A 21,677-nucleotide genomic window follows, 5' to 3' on the forward strand; every position below is an offset into this window, starting at 1 on the left:
CGCTGGTGCGCGGGAGTGGCAAAAGTTGAGCGGCTTTTGCTTTGGATGGCCGTTGAGCTGCTACTAGGGCTGTAAGGTAAGGTAGTATGGCACTCCCGTCGTTTCTTGGACTTGACCTACTCTCTAGTGCTAAATCCAGTTATTGTTACATATTCCCGTGGGTGATTTATATTATACTGAACCATTTTGAATTACCTTGCCTAGCACCTGTAGCTGGGTAGGTAGGTAGTCCGTGCCTTGAGGATATCCATCATGCTTCTCTTCCTCTATACGTACCTTAACTGGGTACCTAAGGTATCATCGTCCCGTGCCCAAGGCTACATGTAATCGGCCGGTTGCGTCATTGCCAAGGTACATGTACGGGCATGTAGCTGCCCAGGCTCAGCCAGGTAGATATCCAAAACAGCCCTAGGATTCAGGTTTACCTTACCGGCTGGCATTGGTGGTACATGTGGTGCCTGGATGTTCTATTACTGATGCCTCCAAGACACCTCACTCCGACAGACCTCCACACAGGTACCTAGGTAACTTACAGAAACGGCTCTCAAGCACCTGCACTGACAGGAGCAAGACTCGATTAGATGCTTACAGTGATGATGCTGTTATTTGACAAGGAATATCACCCTTCTGATTGGGATTTGATCTGAGTCTGCTGTGTTTCGATGGTATAAGCAGCCTGTATCTCTTGGCATGTGGTAGTACATGTCAAGTCGTACCATTGACTGCTCCTCACTGCCTGCCATCACCCCACCTCGCGATTCGCTCATCCTGTATTAGCCGCGGTCACCTTCAACAACCACCTTTTAATAATACTCTCCATCTCCATCAAACTCCCACACTCAACGCCACTCAATACAGGTAGCCTCTCATCATGGCGCCATCAAGTAGCAGCGCGCCTTCGCTGCTTCTGCTGCCCGCGCCGCCGCTCCCCCTTGATCCTCACTCGCTGGCCGCTGCCTATCGACCGCCTCTCACGGCCGTCTTCAAGCGCCTCACCGCGGGCATCAACATCAACGGCAGCGGCAGCAGCAGCAACAGCGACGGCGACCACAGTCACAGCGGCCACGTCCTCGTCATTGCCATCACATGTCCTCTCCTCACCGGTCTCTCACCGAGGCACAAATCCCTCAACTGGAAGGCCGCCCAGTCTCTCCTCGCCCGCGTCTACACACTCGCAGCGGTCATCTGCGACGAGCTGGACATTGACACATCAGGAGAGCTGGGCGCTCACAGCCTCGATCCCCGCATTGTCTTGGTCGACCACGAGCGCCACAGGACGTATCAGCGCAACCATGACGGGGAGTACGAGGCAAACTGCACGCCCGTCCTGGATCTTGCTGCCTTTGCCTCGACGGTGCACCCCTGGAGGACCGTCTTCCACCCAAGCACCGAGGCCGGCTACGAGCTACTGAGCGCCTTCTTGCAATATTCAGAGGGGAAACAGATTCTCTTACAGAATCAACTGGTAGCCGTGGAAGGCGGCATCGCCATGTCCACCAGCAACACGCCCCCCGTCGTTCAGGAGGATTTCGTCCAGGGCCGTGACGTTGTCTGTCTAGGGGGCACATTCGACCACCTTCACCCGGGACACAAGCTTCTCCTCCACGCCACCGCACTACTCTTGCGCATTCCGGAGAAGGATGCCGGCACGCAAGGCGTCCTCATCGTCGGTATTTCGGGGGACGAGCTGTTGAGGAACAAAAAGTACGCAGAGGTGCTACAGCCGTGGGGTGTGCGCGCCGCCAAGGTCCTGCAGTTTCTCTCCACCATCTTCAACTCGGCCTCCTCTTCCAACACGGGCTCCTCCCCGCCCACGTCCACCTATTCTCCTGACGAGCTTCATGCTACATTCCGCGACGGCACGGTGCTGGTCCGGTGCGTCAACATCCACGACCCCTTTGGCCCGACAATCTCCGAGGAGGCTGTGGATGCCATTGTGGTGTCTGGGGAGACGCGCAGCGGCGGCGAGGCCATCAACGACAAGAGAGTCGAAAGAGGGTGGAAGCCACTGGACGTGTTTGAGATTGATGTGCTCGACTCGCACGAGGCCGGCGAGGACGGCGGCGGAGCGCAGATCAATGGGTTTGCCTCGAAGATTAGCAGCACCGCAATCCGGCAGCGGATCGTTCAAGGCCGAGGGCCAGATCCAGTCGCCGTGCCATCGCAGTAGGTGCTATATAGTAGGCTCATGTTACACGGGTCTGTCTTTTCTGTGTGTGATGCATTCGGCTGAGCGTTGAATTGTTGGAGTGAAATATGGCTCGTAGTTAGGCTATTGATCTTCCGCATGGTCCAGCGTTTACTCACGCAGCCTGTGTATTCCGTTCTTGCGACCTAGCCAGCGATGCCACTGAGCTACTTTCCTGTACTATTATTACTTCCTGAAAGAGATCACAAATACTCTCTTAAATAAGTTGTTGTATGAATGCTCGTCTTTGACCTCTCAACTACAGGGTAGATAGGCTGCACCTGTGCTTGAATCACGGAAGGGACGAGTCCACCCTACATCGTGGCTGCCGTCTATTGACAACATACCCCGAACTGCTTCGTCATCTCCCTCTTCTCTTTCTCATTTCTATTCTTCCTCATCTCCACCTTCGCCTTCTTTTCCTTCATCCTTATCTCCGCCGGCTTGCCACTATTATCAGGTAACAACCAGCAGGGCTGCTTCGGAAACTCGGATTGTTAATGCCATGTTTGGCATCATTACCCATCAGCAGCATCGTCACGCCTTCGTCAGCCGCAAATCTACAGTCTCAGAAAACGAACCTCGGACATTGCCATCTGATCCTCCTTCACCAGCGCCTTCATCGGAGCTCACCGACTGCTCGTCAGCTGTCCACACGGAGCAGCCCTATCTCGTGCCCGTCGCTGATCTCATCAGCCAGAGAGCCTTTGCCCCTAGCCATGCGCTAGGTACCTAGGTATGGACAATCGACCGAGCCATTGGCCTGAGATAGATAACAAGCCATCAACGCCTGGCTGTCTTATCGCAGACAACATGCTAGTATCAGCTACGATGCCTCAGCCCATGCAGACGAACCCCCATGCTCCCGCGCCCAGGCCCCGCAGATGATGCCGGAACGAGGCAGGACTTGAGCCTGAACATGCGTTGTCCCCCACAAGACGAGGATTTGTCCGGGGGAATCGAAGCGCAAGCCAACAAATGATGTCGACTCTGCCCCGGAAAGGTTGAATCATGGCCAATGGTAATCCTGCCCTGATCAAGCAGTGTTGCAGCACATCTGACCGAGTCGGGCTGCCTTGGTCGATGAGGCTAGAAGACGCATCAACTGGGCAAAGCATGAGGAGAGACCCCGACATGATAGCCGGCATCGCTGTGCAAGTTCTCCACATGGGTTGCCGATCCAAGCGTCATGCTCCCGAGCCGGTTGTGTACCCGTTGCGAGGCTGCCATCAGCAAATGGCTGGATCAATGTCAATGGTTGTCACTCTACCATTCTCAAATCATATCGGACAAGCCCAGCGACCTCTGGTCGGGCTCCCCAAAGAGGCTTTGCCTATGCGCCATCACGGAAAGCTAGCTAATTGACATTGGCATTGTTTCCATGCAACCATCTCCAACTAACCACTTACAATACGGCAAAGATAAGCAACGAACAAGGGCCTACAGCCCGGTCCGTCCACACTATCAGCCAACCATTGCTGAAGGTATCAGTTATTGATTGTATTACCGCGCTCTTTGCTTATCGTTCCCGAAAAGCGGAAAGATTACTTTGAAGAACCGGGGAAAAAATCTTCATATCGCCTCAGGTGATTGCTTCAGGGCCAATTGATAAAAGAATCACATTCCTAACATCCACTAGCATAGCATTTGACCTAATAAATGTCTTCTTGCTCTGCTTTCTATCCTACACGAGACTCTGTTTCGAGCCATATCCAAAGTCCGGCTTCTTGAGCTCTCCTCTCGACTGGCTGCTCAAATGTTTTCAACAGCATAAAGGCTGATCGAGCAACAACCGAGGCTTCAGCAGGTTTGCCACCAACAACCGCCAGGTTACACCCGCTATCACCTGATTGCTGCCTCTTTCTTCTCGCTGGTACATCACCGCGACTCAACATGGACGAAGGCACTGGGCCTACGACAATCACCCCCGAGACCGCCCCCCGGTGGTCTCTAAGCCGCCGTCTTCGGTCCCTCCGCCGAGCTTTTACAACCCGCGAAGGTCTCCTCGGCGACTACGACTATGGCGTCCTCTTCCGCCCGAATCTACCGTTCATGTCCAAGGGCTCAAGGGCCGGAAGGAGCCCGTTCTTTGGCCTCAATGACCACATGCCGGTCTTCTTGGGCCTGCTGCTGGGGCTACAACATGCGCTGGCCATGCTGGCGGGCATCATCACGCCGCCCTTGATTCTCTCGGGTTCGGGCGGCGCCAATCTATCGGCCGAGCACCAACAGTATCTTGTCTCGACGGCCTTGATCGTGTCGGGTATCTTGTCTAGTATCCAGATTACAAGGTTTCACATCTACAAGACTCCGTAAGTTGTAACCCAGAAACTAGCACATGCTGCTGCATGGGGATGCTGAACGATGAGACAGTTACTACCTTGGGACCGGCCTTATATCTGTCGTGGGCATCAGCTTCAGCATCATTCCCGTTGCCCAGGGCGCGCTCAGCCAGATGTACGCCAACGGCTTCTGCCCCTCGGACGCTGCCGGCAACCCCCTGAGCTGCCCGCGTGGATACGGTGCGCTGCTGGGAACCTGCGCGGTCTGCGCCTTGCTCGAGATCCTGCTGTCCTTCATCCCGCCACGCATCTTGCTCCGGATGTTTCCGCCCATCGTCACCGGCCCAACGGTCATGCTCATCGGCATCAACCTCATCAAGAGCGGCTTCCAGGACTGGATGGGAGGAAGCGGCTGTACGTCGCAGGCCCTGTGTCCCAGCCCTACGGCACCCCATGCTCTCCCTTGGGGCTCCGCCGAGTTTCTCGGCTTGGGCTTCAGCGTCTTCGTCACAATCATCCTGTGCGAGCGCTTTGGGTCACCCATCATGAAGTCGACGTCTGTCATCATTGGTCTGCTGGTGGGCTGCATCATTGCCGCCGCCTGCGGCTACTTTGACAGGTCCGGCATCGATTCCGCCCCCGTCGCCTCCTTCATCTGGGTTCACACGTTCCCCCTTTCCGTCTACGGCCCGCTGGTGCTCCCGGTGCTCGCCGTCTTCATCGTCTGCCTCACCGAGTCCATCGGCGACATCACGGCCACGTGCGACGTCTCCCACCTCGAGGTCGAGGGCATGATATACGAGTCCCGCATCCAGGGCGGCGTCCTGGCCGACGGCCTCAACGGCTGCCTGGCCGCGCTCATGACCATGACGCCCATGAGCACCTTTGCCCAGAACAACGGCGTCATCGCCCTGACGCGCTGCGCCAACCGCAAGGCCGGCTACGCCTGCTGCCTCTTCCTCCTCATCATGGGCGTCTTTGCCAAGTTCGCCGCCGCCCTCGTCGCCATCCCGGCCTCGGTCCTCGGCGGCATGACCACCTTCCTCTTCTGCTCCGTCGCCGTCTCCGGCATCGCCATCATCTCCCGCGGCGTGCCCTTTACCCGCCGCAACCGCTTCATCCTCACCGCCGGCCTGGCCCTCGGCTACGGCGCCACCCTCGTCCCCAACTACTTCAGCACCGTCTTTACCTATGCGGGCGGCAACAAGGCGCTCACGGGGTTCCTCGACGCCATTGTTCTCGTCATGGAGACGGGGTTTGCCGTGACGGCGGCGGCGTGCATGATTTTGAACCTGGTGATTGAAGAGGAGATGGAGGATGAGATTGTTGCCGAGGGCGACGACGTTGATGATGATGATGGTGTCGGTATCATTGTTAGCAGCACGGGGGCGTTTCCTGTCAAAAAGTACGAGCAAAATAATGATAGCGATGAGGGCGGCGGTGGTGGTGGTGTGGGAGGAGAAGGTAGTTCAGCTTCTGCGAGGGGAGAGAAGCAGGCTTAATCGCAATGGGGGGGCGCGCTGCTTTGTACGAATGATGAATGAGAAAATGAGAAAGATACGATTAGCAAGTGAAGAAATCAAGGGAAAGCCCCCCTCGATACGTTGGATAATTGCTTGCCATTCAAAGCACAGATACCCAGATTTGACATCGACATCATACAGTCTACAATATGCTTATGCTCATTCAAAAGGCACACAAGTAACATTAAAGTCTTTGGTCAACTCAAAAAGTAGCATTCGCGCCAACCATGCTAGGGTATGTCTTCCGTCTCCCTCTGCAAAAGAAATCCTTTTCCGTCTCCTAATATGTCCCTTGTCCTCCCTCGAAGCCCCCTTTCAGATAACGGCCAAGAAGAAGAAGGAAAAGACATAACAAAAAAGAAGATTTGAAAACAAAGCCCCCCCGATCCCCACCCCTTGACAGGAATCTGCGCCGCGCTCCGCCTCTGCCGTTTCTTTTCATTCGCGTCCCGTCCCATTCTCGCCCCTTGCCTTTTGTTCTTCAACGGTCCAGAAATACTCCTTCATCGAATGATTGAGCCGATAAAGATCCACAATCTAACGAACAAAAGTGACAGAAATCGAAGTAGCAAAAATAGAAAAGAACAAGATGGCAAAGACTCGAACGAAAATCCTTATCGTCCGCCATGAAGCACCAGGTGAAGAGTGAAGAGACCAAAGCAAGGCCTCGAATGATGAATGCAGGCACAACGGATCCTCGTAGTACCCGCCCCCCCTTTTTTGTATCCAACACCATCTGGTCACCTGCCATTAACTGTTATTGGACGGAGAAAATGTGTGAACATCTCTCGTCGTCCACACCGGCTCTGAGTTTAGTTTCTTTGGTCGATAACATGTTTATGCCCTGGGAGTAAAGTCCCTGGCTTTTCGTGCCAGCACTCGAACATTGTCCACGAAGCCCTCCACCAACTCTTGATATCTGTGGGGGGCACCGCTCATGGCTCTTCGTCCTTGGTCGAGGAGTGCTTGATGATTTAGCTCGATCTCGAGCTCGTGTTCCTTATCCAGGCGTTGGGTGTTCTATACATTTGGGTCAGCTTTGCGGACGACAAGATATGAGGAAGACGAAGTGGGGGAGGGACAGAAACTTACCCCGGGGCCATTGACGGCATGGGCGACCTGGGTGAGGTCGATCTGGTAATGACCCTGCTTGTAGCTCAAGCGGTCTTTGTTACGGTCCGGCTGCCGATCCGCCTTGTTTGACGCCGCCTGCTCGAGCTCCTCGACGGAGCCATCCCAGTTCATCTCGAGGTTGATGCTGATACGGCAGTCGAACGGAGACATGGGCAAGTGGAGGTCAATGTCTGCGACGCGCGCCTTGATGATTTTGTTCAAGATCTGGTTGGTCTTTTGGTCGTACGTGACTCGCACTCGGATGTTGCGGCTGCGAGAACCCAGGCGGGCCCGCATACATCCGGGCAGATGCCCGTGCAGCTCTGTCGGCAGCTCGTAGAAGCGATCAATCTCGCGTCGGTGCTTGTATATGACTTGAACTCGCTTGGTGGGAGCGCCGTTGGGGTTTCGGGGGTCGGTTTGTAGGACGATTTCGTTGAGGAACTGGTTGTAAAATTTGTGCTGGGCCTGCAGGAAGTTAGTTTGAACATTACGGGGAGAAGGTGAATAGTCCTCTTCAGTCACACATACCTCTGTCATACTACTCTTGAAGGCGACCCGGCCATTTTCATCGAGGATGCACTCTGTGGCGACAAACCGGTCCACGCGCTGGTTGGTGTCCTTGTCGATGAGCGTCCCCAGCTTGGCCTCAATCTCGAATTGTATCCCCCTGCTTGTGATCTCCTGCATGTCTTGGTTGTTGATGGCGTGGATAAAGAGGAAGTCAGCCACGTTCTTGGACAGCTCCTCAATGGGTTTAACACCGGTGATGCTGGCCTCCCAAGGACCCAATATGTCCTGGGGATCGGGCTCGGAGGTGGCAGGCGGTTGGCTGACGCTGGCGTGCTGATTTCTCTTTGTCTCTGGCGACGTCTGGCGGCTAGCGGCGGCATCGTGCTTGCCGTTGATATGGGAATGGAGTCGCTTTTGGAGAACAAAGTTGGCGTTGGTCGGCAGTTTCTTCCCCAGAGTGTGGACGCTCTGGGCCCAGATTGGCGGCTGGAGGTACCTTGTCCGCCTTTTCCTGGGCGGGACAGGAGACGACGACTTTTGGATGCGTTCCTCGTAGCCACCGTTGACCTCGCCGGGAGGCGGCTTGGCCTCTTTGTTTTCCAGTTCGCTGGGGCTCATGTTTAGATCCTCCAGCTTTCGCTTCGCGGGCGTGACCGCTCGGTCTGAATCGATCGCCATGGAGTGGGCGCTGAGCGAAGATCTTGCAGGTCGGTCCGTCGGGGCCGGGGTGGCGTCGGAAACGCTAGGGATGGAGCCGAGCGTGGTCTTGGGACTGACTGACAGACTCTGCTCCCGCTCGGCTTGGGATCGTGGACGCTGGGCGGGTTCCGCGACGGGCGAGCCGTGGGCGGACTGCGAGGATGGGAGATGGGCAGGGGGTGCCGGAGGCGGTGCGGGTTTTGGCGATGGCCTCTCTTGAGACTGTGGCGGGACGTGAGCAGGCGGGACGGGAGGCTGCGGTGTCGGGGTTTGAGCCGGAGGCTCGGGGTGGCTCGAGACCTGCGCGTGAGACGGTTCGGGTTCAGGTTCGGGTTGAGGTTGAGGTTGAGCTTGGGGTTGAGACTGAGCCGGTGCCTGTACCGGAGCCTGTGCCTGAGGCTGCCGGGGGTGCGGCTGTGGCTGTTGTGCCTGTGCCTGGGCCTCAGCCTCGGCCTGCGACTGCAATTGTGCCTGCGACGGTGGAGATGACTGCGGTGTCGGTGCCTGGTCCCGCGGGTGCGACTGCAATTGAGGTGATTGCGCGAGATGCGGCTGCGGCAGCGGTTGAGGCTGAGGTTGAGGTTGAGGCTGGGGTTGATGTTGATGTTGAGGTTCCAGAGTGTGTGCGGTATGAGGATGCGGGAGCGTGTGTGCTGGCGCAGGTGCAGGTGCAGGTGCTGGTGCAGGCGCTGGAGCATGTGCTGGCGCTGGTTGGCTCGCCAGCGAAGACACCGACATGCGCTGCTGGAACGGGCTCGGGGGCTGCTGGCCAAAGGCTCCAGGCGTTGGGGGCTGGCGCAGGGCGCTGGGAGGCCCCAAAGGGGTTGGCGGCTGCGAGCTGGACGGGTGGCGGCCGTAGTCGGCAAGTGGAGGCGCTGCAGGGCCTGGGCTGCCCTGTGCGTAGGCCCCGTAGTGCTGCTGGGCCACTGTCGGGGAGCGCTGCTGCTGGTGGTACGCCTGGAAGGACGCGCTGGTGCTGGGCCTCGAAGAGGATGATTGAGGTGCGGCGTGCTGCTGCTGCTGCTGCTGCAGTTGTTGCTGCTGCATCATCTGTTGTTGATGTTGATGCTGCTGCTGGAGCTGCTGCTGTTGCAATTGATGCTGCTGCTGGTAGTGCTGGTGCTGTTGTTGCTGCTGCAGCATCTGTTGTTGTTGCTGTTGCTGTTGCTGTTGTTGCTGTTGTTGTTGTTGCTGCTGCTGCTGCTGCAGCATGTACGCCGGCGGAGGAGGAGCATGTACTGGGCTCTGCACATAGCTCTCTCGTCTCATGTCTCTTGGGTCTCTCATGTCTCTCATGTCTCTCATATCTCTTGGGTCTCTTGGGTCTCGCAGGTCTCTCGGATCTCTTGAATCTCTCGGATCTCTTGGATCTCTTGGATCCCGCGGGTCTCTTTGGTCTCGCGGATCCTGGTATTGGCTCGGATACTGTCGCTGGATCGGGCTGCTCATGTCTGGAGGCTGCGTAGGAAACGGGTAACCCGCAGAGCCTCCGGGCGTCGAGGCTGACGTCGGCGAAGGCCGGTAGGGCGAGGCTAGGACGGGCCCAGAGTTTGATCTCGAGCTGCCGGGCGAGCGGGGGTCGTGATAAAGACTCGGCGGTTGCAGCGGTGGCGGCGGCACGGCAGATGGCCGTCCTGGGTACGGACCAGGCGTCTGATAAGGCGACTGCACTGGGTAGGCATTGGACGGACGATGCTGCTGCTGCTGCTGCGGCGGCGGCGGCGGCGGTTGCGGTTGCGGTTGCTGTTGCTGGAATTGCGGCGGCTGCTGCTGCTGCTGCTGCTGGATCTGCTGCGGCGAGTAGTGCTGAGGGTGAGGATGCGCCTGCGCCTGCGGCTGAGGAGGTCGCTGGGGCTGCTGGTGCGGATGCTGATATTCGTGCATCATCGCAGGCTTGCTTGGTGATGCCTGAGGCGGCTGCTGCGAGTACTCGCGAGGCCCAGGTCCATATTGAGCCGTGGGACTAGGACGAGGCTGGTGGTGCGGATGCTGGTGCTGCTGGTGTTGCTGGTGCGGCTGGTAGTGAGGAGGAGGAGGAGGAGGAGGAGCCGGCGGCGGCTTCGAGGGCGCGCGGTCGCCATTGTCGGACGTGTTCAGAACCGAGCGGAGATCCATGGCTGCTGGGACCTCGTCACACGGGCGTGTGGCCTCTTGCGCGAGACGATGGATCGGGCGGCGAGCCTCGAGCTGTCCAGCATGCGGCGCGGCGCTGTGGTGCGCCTGGGTCAGCGGCGGCTACGACTCGCCGACGCCGTTGGGCCTTGCTTCGGTCTGTGACGTTTAGATGGCGGTCGCGGGCGCAGAGGATGCAGGGCCGTCCGAGGCGCAAAGGCACATCCTCGAGCTTACACGCACCGGACGGAAGGCTCGAGGCTGAACAGGCGAAAGGCTGAGGCGTCGCGATTGCGTCCTTGGTGGCGGGGCCGGGCAGCGCAGGCGCGCAACAAGCACAGCAGCAAGGTCAGCTCAGCCGGGGCGGGTTTCCGGCTCTGGTCCTGCCTGGCCTTGGGGACGGGTGCGCGTCGAGATGCAGAGGTGCGAGAGGCGAAGGGTAGAGGCGACGGACAGAGGCGGCAGATGCAGCTGCTACGGCGCGGTGGACTGAATCCGAAGTATCATGGACAGGGCCCGGTCTGTTGCTCGCGCAGGGATTTGATGATTGATGGCAGTCTGGACGGATGCGCCGCCTTGGTACTAAGGACACACTCGATCTTTTTTTTTTTTTTTCTCCTCTCACTTCGTCTCCCAGCAGGTGAGCAGGCGCTATCCAGAGACCGACGGACAGTGGCGTCAAGTGGTTCTGGCGGGTAGTCGAGTCACCGATAGGCTCGACTTTTTAGTGCTCGAACTCTGGACTCGGTGCTGGATCTGCGCTCATCAGCAGCTGGAGGACCCAAACCTGAAGTTGTCTGGTGCGAGCCCAACAGGTCAATGACGGGACGTGATGACGGAGGCTCGAGCGAGCATCGTTGCAGGACAATGCCAATGGGCCGCAATCCTCCTTTAAAGCAGCAGAAAATTTGCTGTCTTCCGCCCCCTCCCATCCCAGCTGTCGGTCGTCTCCTGGTCCTGCTGCCTCCTTGCGTTGCTGCCGTCCGTCTGGCTGCAGTGACGGCCATGCATGCGAAACCTGAGGTTCCGGCCTGCTGCCCAGCCGCGAGGCCACTGAGCGGCAGCTGGGTGGAGAAGGTACCCCGACGCTGCATCAGCCGCACGCGGGCAACGCTTGTACCTCTGCCAGCTCTGCCAGCTTTGGGCCGATACCAGGTAGAGGTAGTAGTATTACTAAGGACAATGGGACGCGAGCCTATCCCAGAGAGCTGACTGGCAGAGCAAAGGTCTTATATAAGCGATTCATGCAGGGCATCGTCATGGTCGACAGAATAAGCGAAGCAATTGATTGATTACTCCATCATGCTGCACTGAAAGGTGCTGGCCATCCTCACTAATTTTCGTGCGTAGAATAACTCGATCGTCAAGACTCAAACGCTATATCCCTTATCTAGAGATCAATCCAGGTGTCGCCGTTGTATATACAGTTAGGTAATATTTGCTGTATCGTAGGCTGTGATTCCAGATACTAGGTACGTGGTATTTATCATTATTTTGTCACCCTCTCACTAGCCTAGAGAACTCTCACCCCACCAGATTCTGGTGGCCCGTGCCCCACGCCCAGCTAGGTATGTACAAAGGTACTTACAAGGCAGGGCAGGCAGAGCTGTGCCTGACGTGGACAAGGAACCTCAGTGCTCTTTTGTCCACACCACAAGCATCCGCTCCGAATCAACCAAACAAAACACCACAACTCGACAACCACAGCCACAACAGCCTTTGCTCTGCTCCGCGCTGCTGCAGCTGCTCTGTCTCGTTATTCTTCCGCTAATTGTTCCTCTGGGAATGCTGACACCATCCGCGGCTGCCCTCTAATCGTCATCGCCGCCACCAGCATTCACAGCTTTCTCTTCCCTTCCACGCCGAATCCGCCCCTCGATCCCGCTCGTGCACCGCATCCCGGCCCAGCCATCTCGACAACATGCCTGGCTTGGTGTCGGCGACGGGCGTGCTCGCCTTCCTGGCCGACGAGGAGCCCGAGCTCCGCGTCTTCGCCCTGCAGACGCTCAACGACGACATCGACACCGTCTGGACCGAGGTCGCCGGCAGCTTGAGCCAGATGTATGTTTCTGCGCAAATCCGTTTGACGGGGGCATCGAAGCTCTCTGACTAACCTTGTGTGCTTTGCAGCGAGGCCCTCTATGAGGACGAGTCGTTTCCCGAACGTCAGCTGGCTGCCCTTGTGCTCGCCAAGGTCTACTACCACCTGCAGGCCTACAACGACAGCATGGTCTTTGCCCTCGCGGCGGGGGACCTGTTCAAGATCGACTCCCCTGGCGAATTTGAGGAGACCATCATCTCCAAGTGCGTCGACCAGTACATCGCGACTACAGCTGCCAAAAACGCCGCTCCCAAGGCGGCCAAGACGTCCGACCTGCCAGAGCTGTCGACCACCTTTGCCACCTCCACCGATGGCGCCGTCATGTCTCCCACGACGCCCTTCTCTCACACCACTCTGCCGCCCAAGTCTCTGCTCTCGCGCGCCTCCATCGACAACACCATACTCGATGCCACCTTCCAGCCCGTGACGAAGCAGGGTCGCTCGGGATCCATCACCCAGCTGCCCAACAACGCGGCCGAGGCCTCCTTGCAGAGGATCATTGATCGCCTGTTCGAGAGCTGTCTAGCCCAAGGCCGATACAGACAAGTCGTCGGCATCGCCGTCGAGGCTCGGAATCTTGACATCCTCCGACGAGTCATCAAGCGCGCCAGCGAAGATGAGAAGCTGTCCAAGGTCAAGGGCGCCGAGGGGCAGCCGGGACCCGCCGAGGAGCTCATGGAGTACATTCTGGGCATCTGCATGGACATTGTCCAGGAGAGGGCCTTCCGAACCGAGATTCTGCGGCTGATCCTGGACCTCTTGAGCGAGATTCCTAACCCCGACTACTTCGCCATTGCCAGATGCGTCGTCTATCTCAACACAGACGAGGAGGCGTCCCGGATGCTGCGCAACCTCGTGTCCAGGGGCGATCGCACTTCCACGGCTAACGCATACCAGATCGCCTTTGACCTCTATGACAACGGCACTCAGGAATTCTTGGGCAAGGTCCTGTCCTCTCTTCCGTCCGGGGAGCCACCCAAGAAGAAGGAGGCCGAAGGCGCCGATAAGCCCGAAGAGAGCGAATCGCTGCTGGAGAACCAACAGGCTGCGCCCGAAGAAGAGCTCCCAGAAGACGTGGCCAAGGTCTACCGCAACATCCGATCCATCCTCGACGGCTCCAAGACCATCCGCCTGAACCTCGAGTTCCTCTTCCGCAACAATCACACCGATCTGAGCATCCTCAACAAGGTGCGCGACAGCCTCGAGGGCCGTAACTCTATCTTCCACACTGCCGTGACCTTCTGCAATGCCTTCATGAACCAGGGCACCACAAACGACAAGTTCTTCCGCGACAACCTCGAGTGGCTCGGAAAGGCCGTCAACTGGTCCAAGTTCACCGCCACCGCTGCCCTCGGCGTCATCCACCGCGGCAATCTGTCACAGTCACGAAAGCTCCTCGAGCCATACCTGCCCAAGCAAGGCGGCCTTAGTAATGGTTCCATCTTTAGCCAGGGCGGAGCCTTGTACGCCTATGGCCTCATCCACGCCAACCACGGTGCCGGCGCTCTGGAATACCTCAAGATGCAGTTTGGCCAGGCTGAGGAAGAGGTTGTTCAGCACGGTGGTGCTCTTGGCCTGGGTATTGCGGGTATGGGTACTGGGGACAACGAGATCTTCGAGAAGCTCAAGGATGTCCTCTTCCAAGACTCTGCTCTCAATGGTGAGGCGGTCGGATTGGCCATGGGCCTCATCATGCTGGGCACTGGCAACGTCAAGGCCCTCGAGGACATGATTACGTACGCCCACGAGACGACCCACGAGAAGATTGTCCGCGGCGTGGCCCTTGGCATGGCCCTCATCATGTACGGCCGCCAAGAGGGCGCCGATGTGCTGATCGAGGGCTTGCTCAACGACCCGGATCCCACACTGCGCTACGGTGGTATCATGACCGTTGCCCTGGCCTACTGCGGTACCGGCAGCAACAAGGCCATTCGCAAGCTGCTCCACACCGCCGTAAGCGATGTCAATGACGACGTTCGCCGAATCGCCGTCATGAGTCTGGGCTTCATTCTCTTCCGCAAGCCCGGCAGCGTCCCCCGCATGGTCGAGCTGCTGTCCGAGTCGTACAACCCCCACGTCCGATACGGGTCTGCCATGGCCCTGGGTATCTCGTGTGCCGGCACTGGGCTGGACGAGGCCATCGATCTCCTCGAGCCCATGATGAAGGATCCCACCGACTTTGTCCGACAGGGCGCCCTCATCTCCCTGGCCATGATCATGGTGCAGCAGAACGAGGTCATGAACCCCAAGGTGGCCTCCATCCGCAAGACGCTCAAGAAGGTGGTCGGGGACCGACACGAGGACGCCATGACCAAGTTCGGCGCCGCCCTTGCCCTGGGCATCATCGACGCGGGCGGCCGAAACTGCACCATTGGCCTCCAGACCCAGACCGGCAATCTCAACATGGCCGGCATTGTTGGCATGGCAGTCTTCACGCAGTACTGGTACTGGTTCCCCTTTACCCACTTCCTATCCCTCAGCTTCTCGCCCACGTCCATCATCGGCCTCGACCACGACCTGGAGATGCCCGACTTCAAGTTCCACTGTGCCACCCGCCAGAGCTTGTTCGACTACCCGCCTGAGCAGGAAGTCAAGACAGAAGAGGGCCCGGCTCTTATTGCGACTGCCATTCTGTCCACCACGGCTCAGGCCAAGAGGAGAGCCCAGAAGAAGGAGCGAGCTCAGCGTCACGAAAGCATGGACATCGACAGCGCCCCGGCTAAGAGCGGAGACAAGATGGAAGTAGACGACGACAAGGCAAAGGAGGAGGGCAAGGACAAGAAGGAATCCGACGACAAGGATGCGGCAGCCGCCGACGCCAAGAAGAAGCCCGAGAAGGAGAAGGTTGGCTACGAGATTGAGAACATGAGCCGAGTTCTACCTGGTCAGCTCAAGTACATCAGCTTCCCTGCTGGCCGTTATAAGCCAGTCAAGAAGGTAAGACTTCTCATCCAATGTTTCACTCGAAGAGATTGATGCTAACCTTTTCCCCCTTAAGCCAACCGGAGGTCCTCTTCTTCTTATCGATACCCAGCCTGACGAGCCCAAGACGCTTCTTGAGGAGAAGCTGAAGAAGGTTACGACCGAGCGTGCGCCGGTCGCTGGACAGCAGCTGGGCAGAAGCGGAGCTGGTCGCTCAAGCCGATCCCTCCTCGACGATCCCAGCGGCCGCCTTGCCGGCGTCAACCCTGTGATGGAGCAGCTGCTGCGCAGCCAAGGTCAGGCACGAGCTTCTCCCTTTGGCGTGCCAGAGGCCCAGGGCCCTGGCGGCTACGGTAGCGCCGACGTCGGCTCGGGCGCCGCCGCCGCCGCCGGCGTGCTCACCGCGGTGGACGAGGACGGCGAGGGAGACGAGGAGGCGGCGGTGCCCAATCCGTTTGAGTACTTTTCCGACGGCGAGGACGAGGAAGAGTAGGCCTTTGCGGACCTGCCCGACAGAGAAGAAGAAGACGTTGACTAGTGAGACGGAGAGGGGTTTGGGTTTGATGGACAATGTGGCTGCCTGCCTGCCTGCCTGCCTAGGGATAGAGGCTGGGCGGCGGGTTTGTTTTCTGAGGGAGGTTTGTATCAACATACGAATTAGAATCAAAGGGGGATCTGGATGGAGGCTGCTCTTCTTTCAAAAGCACAGGATCGGGGATTGACGAGGAGGAAGAGGCGTCGAGCTGTACGCTGGGCGTGGAGAGGATACAAATAAACAAACCAATACAGTAAATTCTTAACAAGTTCTTGGAGAAACTTGGCCATGAGTCCCTCTTTCGTTTCATACTTGCTCATGCGACAAGGAACGACTGTATCCCATATATCTCTGGGGTGGAACCTGCCTTACTAGCACGTCTTGTTGCCCCATAGAATTGGATGGGTGCTTATATGTAGGTTTTCATCCACGAAATATGCTCTCCAGGAGATTTCCTCGACTTGTTAAAGGTGTCACTCAAATGTCGTCGCTACACGCAACAGTGCATCAAATCATCCGTCAATTCTGTGCCTTTATATCGCACAAGAGGGTATACATATATACAAAATGACGTCCTCCAACTCCTGTCCAAATCTATGCTACCGAAGTATCTTGCCATCCAAAACCCATCACCATCTTCGCGTGTACCTGCCTAGACAAACACGCTCTGCAACAAAAAAGCAAGATAAACTCCAATCCACTGTCTTATAGTGGCCCAATCAAATTCACGACTCTTCATGCGAAGACTTCTTCTCACGCAAATTCTTCTTCTTCTTCAACGCGACGGCGCCGGGCGAACAGTCTGTGCATACCTGCACGCGATGCCATGCGGTAGCCAGGTTGCCCCTGAAATTCCACGTAGCGGCATGGCTTTCCGGTTGGGTATTGTACGCCTCGTCCGTCGCCTTGATGGCAATGGTAGTGCATTTCCTACCGCCTTTGGAGTCCTGGCCACCCTCGTTGGCAGACCTTCTGGCAGTACCCCGCCTGATGGTGTTTCTATCTTCATCGGAGCCTTGGCTAGCAGTTGAGTCGTCTGGGATTCTGAAGGCCTCCAAAGGAACAGCCCCGTTAAATGTCCACCGTTTCCAACTCCAGGACTTGCCGTCAAACTTTGGCGCCTCGTCCGGCAGCAGATGGGCTTGCGACCACGTCTTCCCGTCGTCAAGCGAGACATCGACGCGGATGACTGATCGTCCACCGCCAGAATATGCATATCCGTTGAGGGCAACCTCCTTCGCCGGCGAGTCGCTCGACGTCGATTCATCCGACGCTTTCCAGTCTCCCAGTTTGACACCAGTAATGGCACTTTGGACGGGCAGCTCCTGGATTGCCGGGGCAGACTCCCAGTCGACCTTTGTCTGGTTGGGGCCAAAGCACTTGTAGTCCTTCCGCTGCCATTGACTGGGGCTCTCCTCATCGCTTAGGGTGATGTGATTGAGCCACTTGACCGACCGAGCAGCAACGTGGCCAGGCACGATGGATCGCAATGGATAGCCATGGTCCCGGGGCAGGGGTTGTCCGTTCATGCCGTATGCCAACAATACGTCGCCCTGGGGATCGACGGCCTTTCTGATGGGAATAGACGAGCCGTATGCCTCCATGCCAGAGAACTGCACATGCTGCGCTTCGCTGGTGCCGTTCCTCACGGTGGCGGCGTCGAACCCGGCATCGGCGAGGATATCAGCCAGCAACACTCCCTCCCACGTAGCGTTAGAAATCGCACCGGCTTCCCATTGCAGGCCGTTCGTTGGGCGGCCGGACCCTTTGCTCATATGGCTACGGCGGTTGCCAGAGCACTGCAGAACAGCAGTGACCTTCTTCTTTGCAAACTTGGTCTTGAGATCACGGAGGCTGTACTCCTTGGTGGTGCCATCAGGGAGCTCCACTGTCAGGACGTGCGCCTCAGCCTCGTCCGGAGAGACTTTAGGCACCCACATGTGGTTCCGGACGTAGAAGAGCTCGTTTGGGGTAATGAAGTGGGCGCTGAGAGCCGGTTCAGGGGTTTCCGCATTACAAGGCTTGTGTGTCCGCTTGATGAGGTCAGGGTGTCTCACCGGGTCGTCGGCGAATGGATCCTCAATCGTCTCCTGGGCAGGCTTGCCATTGACCAGATCGGCCTGGTGAACGTAGCCAATGAGGTATTGATTCAGTATGTCGTAAACGTATTGATTCTTGTGGATGGTGAATATGTTCCAGTAAGGCTCGATTGAGCCGCCAGCTGCTCGCAGAATGACTGGTCCACCAGGATGAGCGGCAATCCACTCGGTGATGTCGTAGACCTTGTCGCCGTACGTCACCCAGGGATGAGGTGATTTGGCGTCGTGCTTCCGAATTTCAGACATGCGAAATCGGGGCAAATTCGGATCGCGGTCATCGTGAACGGCCGCGTGGGCATAGCCATCGTCTTCGGACTGCAGCACGGCAGCGGCATCAAAGGCAGCCGGGGGCGTCCGATAAAGAGCATAAGCAAAGGATGCGAGGCCAATGCTGGCCAACAGAGCGACAGCCCGTGGAGATAGTTGCTGTGAGTTGGGCGCTTTCGCCTTGGCTGCTTCAGGACTACGCCTGGTAGCTGTTGATCTGGTGAATGGCCGGCTCTGATTTGCGGGTGATGCCTGTCGCAGGTGGATATGCCGTGGTCGAGCTGTTTGGCGTAGCTGCCGCGCGAAGCATTTGGAAGCTCTGGACGTCATAGTGAGGTGGAGGGAAGATGCCGCGGGTTATGTTGATTCAGCAGATGGCAAATTCATCACAGCAAAGGAGTACAGCCCAAATTGAGGAAGCCGAGTGTAGCAAGTAGCGGAACGCGTAGTTGGGAGCAGAGGAGGAGGAGACGCGGGTAGCAGTGACAACGGCTCTGGAGTTGCTGTTGCTGACGGCGATGGGAATGAATGGGAGGGATGACAGAAGGCTGCTGACTGGGACGAGATAAGCAGCAGATACGAGGATAGTGTCGAGGTCTAAGTCGGCCTCTCGTCAGCGCGCAAGTGAAGGAGACAGAGGCTGGGCAATGGCGGCGGTTGGAGTCGGCGGGCCGGACCGAGAGAGGCGTGGCGGCGGTGCTTCTGGTGATTTGGAGGAAGCAGCAGAAGAGGTGGTGATGCGGAGGGTTGATGGCAAAGGAGGAAGAAGAAGATGATGATGATGGAGGAGGAGGAAGAAGAAGAAGAGGTTTGGAGGTGAAGGGGAAGTGGGGAGGAAGAGGAGGTGAGGCAAGAGTGTAATATCAATAGTACACCGAGTTGGTCCTTCCTTGCCTGCAGCTTGACGATCCAGGCCCAGGAGAGTGACGGAAAGAGAAAGAGAGCTGCGTACGTAGGTATTAGGTAAGGTAAGGTAGGTACTCGAATACTGCAGACACACACCGGTCTTGCTAGCGATAAGAGGGCATGTCGTAATATCTGAACTCCTGTCCAAGGCCGACGATTACCGGCAGCGAACGCGACGGGGCTCCGTCACCTGAGCAGCGCTCCATCAATCAGACGCAGTCAATCTCTGTCGGATCGCCACCAGAAAAAGGGACCAAAGAAGGTCAAGACACAGGTCGTAACAGTACGTAAGACGGTGGACGGACCCTCGGGCTGCAGCCCCGGTGGAACCAGCACAGAGCGCTAGAAGCACCTGGACGGTGGCTCCTTGCAGGGGGGGCTGATGCGCTGGAACGGCGCTGATTGGGCGGTGTTTGTCAGTGCGGTCCTGTCAGGTTATAGGGGAGGGCTGCAGGGTCAAGTGCTTCCAAGGATGTTGTTTTTCCAACGGGGGAGTCGAGGTTTGACCGATGTTTTCGAGCTGAGGTGGATGTGCTGTGTCGCTGAAGCTGTCAGTAGGTAGGTACTGTAAGGTGTCACCAGCATCATCAGGCCAAAACGTTGGGTCGTATTCCTTCCATTCGAAAATCTATCTACAGCGATCGAATGAACCACCATCGCCTCTTCTCCGTCCGTAATCCCTGATCACCAATTCAACTCCCTCAGCATCTCCAGTACTACCAACAGAGAGACACTCTCGTCCCATCCAACAAACCCCGTCCACTGCCGACGTGCATCTCGGCGTACATTAGCCTCATCTCGCAGCCCTCCACTCTCGGCTGTCGGCCGCTCAGCTTCGGGTCGTCGGCCCCCGGGCCATCGTTGCGTCGCACAGGAGAGCGCGAGAGACCGCCGACGAGCCGACAGCGACGTTCCGATAGATGAAACGCAGCTTTTTGAATGTTTCGTATTCCGCAGCTGGACATGGTGGAGTGTGTACTTACTTACATGGACGACAGCCTCACGTAACATGGTGGCTACGGGGCAGACACCAGCACAGACGAGCAGAGTTACGCACGCACTCAGGCAACGACTAGATCCATGGCTTCGAGATGGAGCTGCAGCTGTTGAAACGATCAGTGTTCAATTGGCTTGATAGTTAACAATTACCACGGAGTAGTGTCCAACCAACATTAAGTCCGTCCTCCTGCTTTTCTAATCCGAAAATTCCTGGGTATATCTCCATAACTACTCAGAACGCCGATATAACGCCATAAACTCCATCCATGGATACTTCTCCGCCACACAAGGAATCCAAACACGTCCACGCTTCAGCCCCTGGAAACGTTTACAGTCCCCATCGACTCCCGACCTCATCAGAGCCACGGGCAGCATCTTCGACGAGCTCACCGTCCGCTTCCTCCCCAGAGCCCTCACCTCCTCCCTGGGAAACGCGTTCCTCGCTGCTCGTCGCCTCAACGACAGTGTCCAGGAAAGGCACCTGCAACGGCCGGGCGACTTCCATGCCCGAGAAAAACCCAGGTCTGTGTGCCGCAGTGTTCGCGGGAGGGCGTTTCCCGGCAATCTTGGCGGCGGGAAGAGTGGCGAGTGGGATGGGAGGCTCCGCCGTCTCCTCGTCGTCGGAGCTGGCCCTGCCCCTGGCGATGGGTGTGGGAGGGCGGTTGCGAACTGCCTCTCTCCTGATGCGTCGCCGCCTTCTGAGGCAGCAGAAGACGGCCACCAAGGCTCCCACGAAGAGACAGACGGCCAGGCAGGCGGCCACGATGGTGCCGGCGACGATGTAGCCTTCGGCCTTGGGACTGTCATCATCGTCGCCATCGTCGAAGGGGACGGTGCCCCAGGGGGATACAAGTCCCCCGGTCACGGGATTGATGGCGTATAGAACGCCCAACTCCGGGGTATTCATGTCCAGGACCTTCCTGGAGGCGAGAAGAGCGCGGGGGGCCATTGTGAATTGGCCGCCGTTGGGGAGGAAGAGAAGAGAAATACCGGACGGCAAGAAGCGAGAGGAACGGAGCGAGGTATAAGAAGACTTCGAAGCAACATCAAGAAGGCAAGACGAGTATAAGCGAATAGCTTTTCCTTGAAAAGATTTACTTGTACTTGCTGTTGCGTATGAAGGTGAACGATGCACAAATGGCAAAGGAGAAGATGGCCTTTGGGGGGGGGAAAGCCTGCAATTTATACCCAGGGCCACAGGGCAGAGGACATCTTGTCAATCATGGCTTCGGGCCGTTGACAAGTAGAGTTTTATGCTTATCTGGAACGATGTGAGTCTAAATTCCCGAGCCCAAAGTCTGTAGGGCTGCTTGTCCGGACTGGGAATCGCAGAGTTGAGGCCAGCCTCAATGTATCAAGGCCATGGACCGTTATAGCAACAGCGAATTCCTTTCAGGGAGGTGATCCGGAGCCACAAG

The 21,677-nt window shown here is 57.4% G+C and overlaps 6 protein-coding genes across 6 annotated transcripts; 3 read left to right on the top strand and 3 right to left on the bottom strand.

The window, feature by feature from the left end:
• Positions 1 to 854: 854 nt before the first annotated feature.
• TRIREDRAFT_122103 (uncharacterized protein) lies at positions 855 to 2,170 on the top strand (the record flags this gene model as incomplete). The annotated part of the gene is made up of 1 exon (XM_006965639.1): positions 855 to 2,170. The coding sequence occupies exon 1, from the start codon at positions 872 to 874 to the stop codon at positions 2,168 to 2,170; it is 1,299 nt and encodes a 432-aa protein (XP_006965701.1). The 5' UTR covers positions 855 to 871.
• Positions 2,171 to 4,075: 1,905 nt separating this feature from the next.
• On the top strand, positions 4,076 to 6,118 carry TRIREDRAFT_122104 (uncharacterized protein; the record flags this gene model as incomplete). Its single annotated transcript, XM_006965640.1, has 3 exons — positions 4,076 to 4,500; positions 4,562 to 5,875; positions 6,100 to 6,118. Exons 1-3 carry the CDS (start codon positions 4,082 to 4,084, stop codon positions 6,116 to 6,118), a joined length of 1,752 nt encoding a protein of 583 aa, XP_006965702.1. The 5' UTR covers positions 4,076 to 4,081.
• A 712-nt stretch (positions 6,119 to 6,830) lies between these two features.
• On the bottom strand, positions 6,831 to 10,433 carry TRIREDRAFT_78421 (uncharacterized protein; the record flags this gene model as incomplete). The annotated part of the gene is made up of 6 exons (XM_006965792.1): positions 6,831 to 7,013; positions 7,086 to 7,574; positions 7,638 to 8,600; positions 9,051 to 9,404; positions 9,558 to 9,609; positions 9,745 to 10,433. The coding sequence occupies 6 exons, from the start codon at positions 10,431 to 10,433 to the stop codon at positions 6,831 to 6,833; spliced, it is 2,730 nt and encodes a 909-aa protein (XP_006965854.1).
• Positions 10,434 to 12,146: 1,713 nt separating this feature from the next.
• On the top strand, positions 12,147 to 15,946 carry TRIREDRAFT_78423 (uncharacterized protein; the record flags this gene model as incomplete). Its single annotated transcript, XM_006965641.1, has 4 exons — positions 12,147 to 12,491; positions 12,561 to 15,468; positions 15,530 to 15,662; positions 15,750 to 15,946. Exons 1-4 carry the CDS (start codon positions 12,352 to 12,354, stop codon positions 15,944 to 15,946), a joined length of 3,378 nt encoding a protein of 1,125 aa, XP_006965703.1. The 5' UTR covers positions 12,147 to 12,351.
• A 767-nt stretch (positions 15,947 to 16,713) lies between these two features.
• Positions 16,714 to 18,366, bottom strand: TRIREDRAFT_62367 (sulfite oxidase-like protein; the record flags this gene model as incomplete). Its single annotated transcript, XM_006965793.1, has 2 exons — positions 16,714 to 16,935; positions 17,053 to 18,366. Coding segments are annotated over 2 exons (1,536 nt in total), but the record flags the coding sequence as incomplete, so codon positions are not given.
• Positions 18,367 to 19,811: 1,445 nt separating this feature from the next.
• Positions 19,812 to 21,208, bottom strand: TRIREDRAFT_107913 (uncharacterized protein; the record flags this gene model as incomplete). The annotated part of the gene is made up of 4 exons (XM_006965794.1): positions 19,812 to 19,825; positions 20,015 to 20,191; positions 20,244 to 20,363; positions 20,650 to 21,208. The coding sequence occupies 4 exons, from the start codon at positions 21,206 to 21,208 to the stop codon at positions 19,812 to 19,814; spliced, it is 870 nt and encodes a 289-aa protein (XP_006965856.1).
• Between the last annotated feature and the right edge of the window lie 469 nt (positions 21,209 to 21,677).

Source organism: Trichoderma reesei (genome assembly GCF_000167675.1).
Source record: "Trichoderma reesei QM6a unplaced genomic scaffold TRIREscaffold_10, whole genome shotgun sequence".
Taxonomy (NCBI): Eukaryota; Fungi; Ascomycota; class Sordariomycetes; order Hypocreales; family Hypocreaceae; genus Trichoderma; species Trichoderma reesei.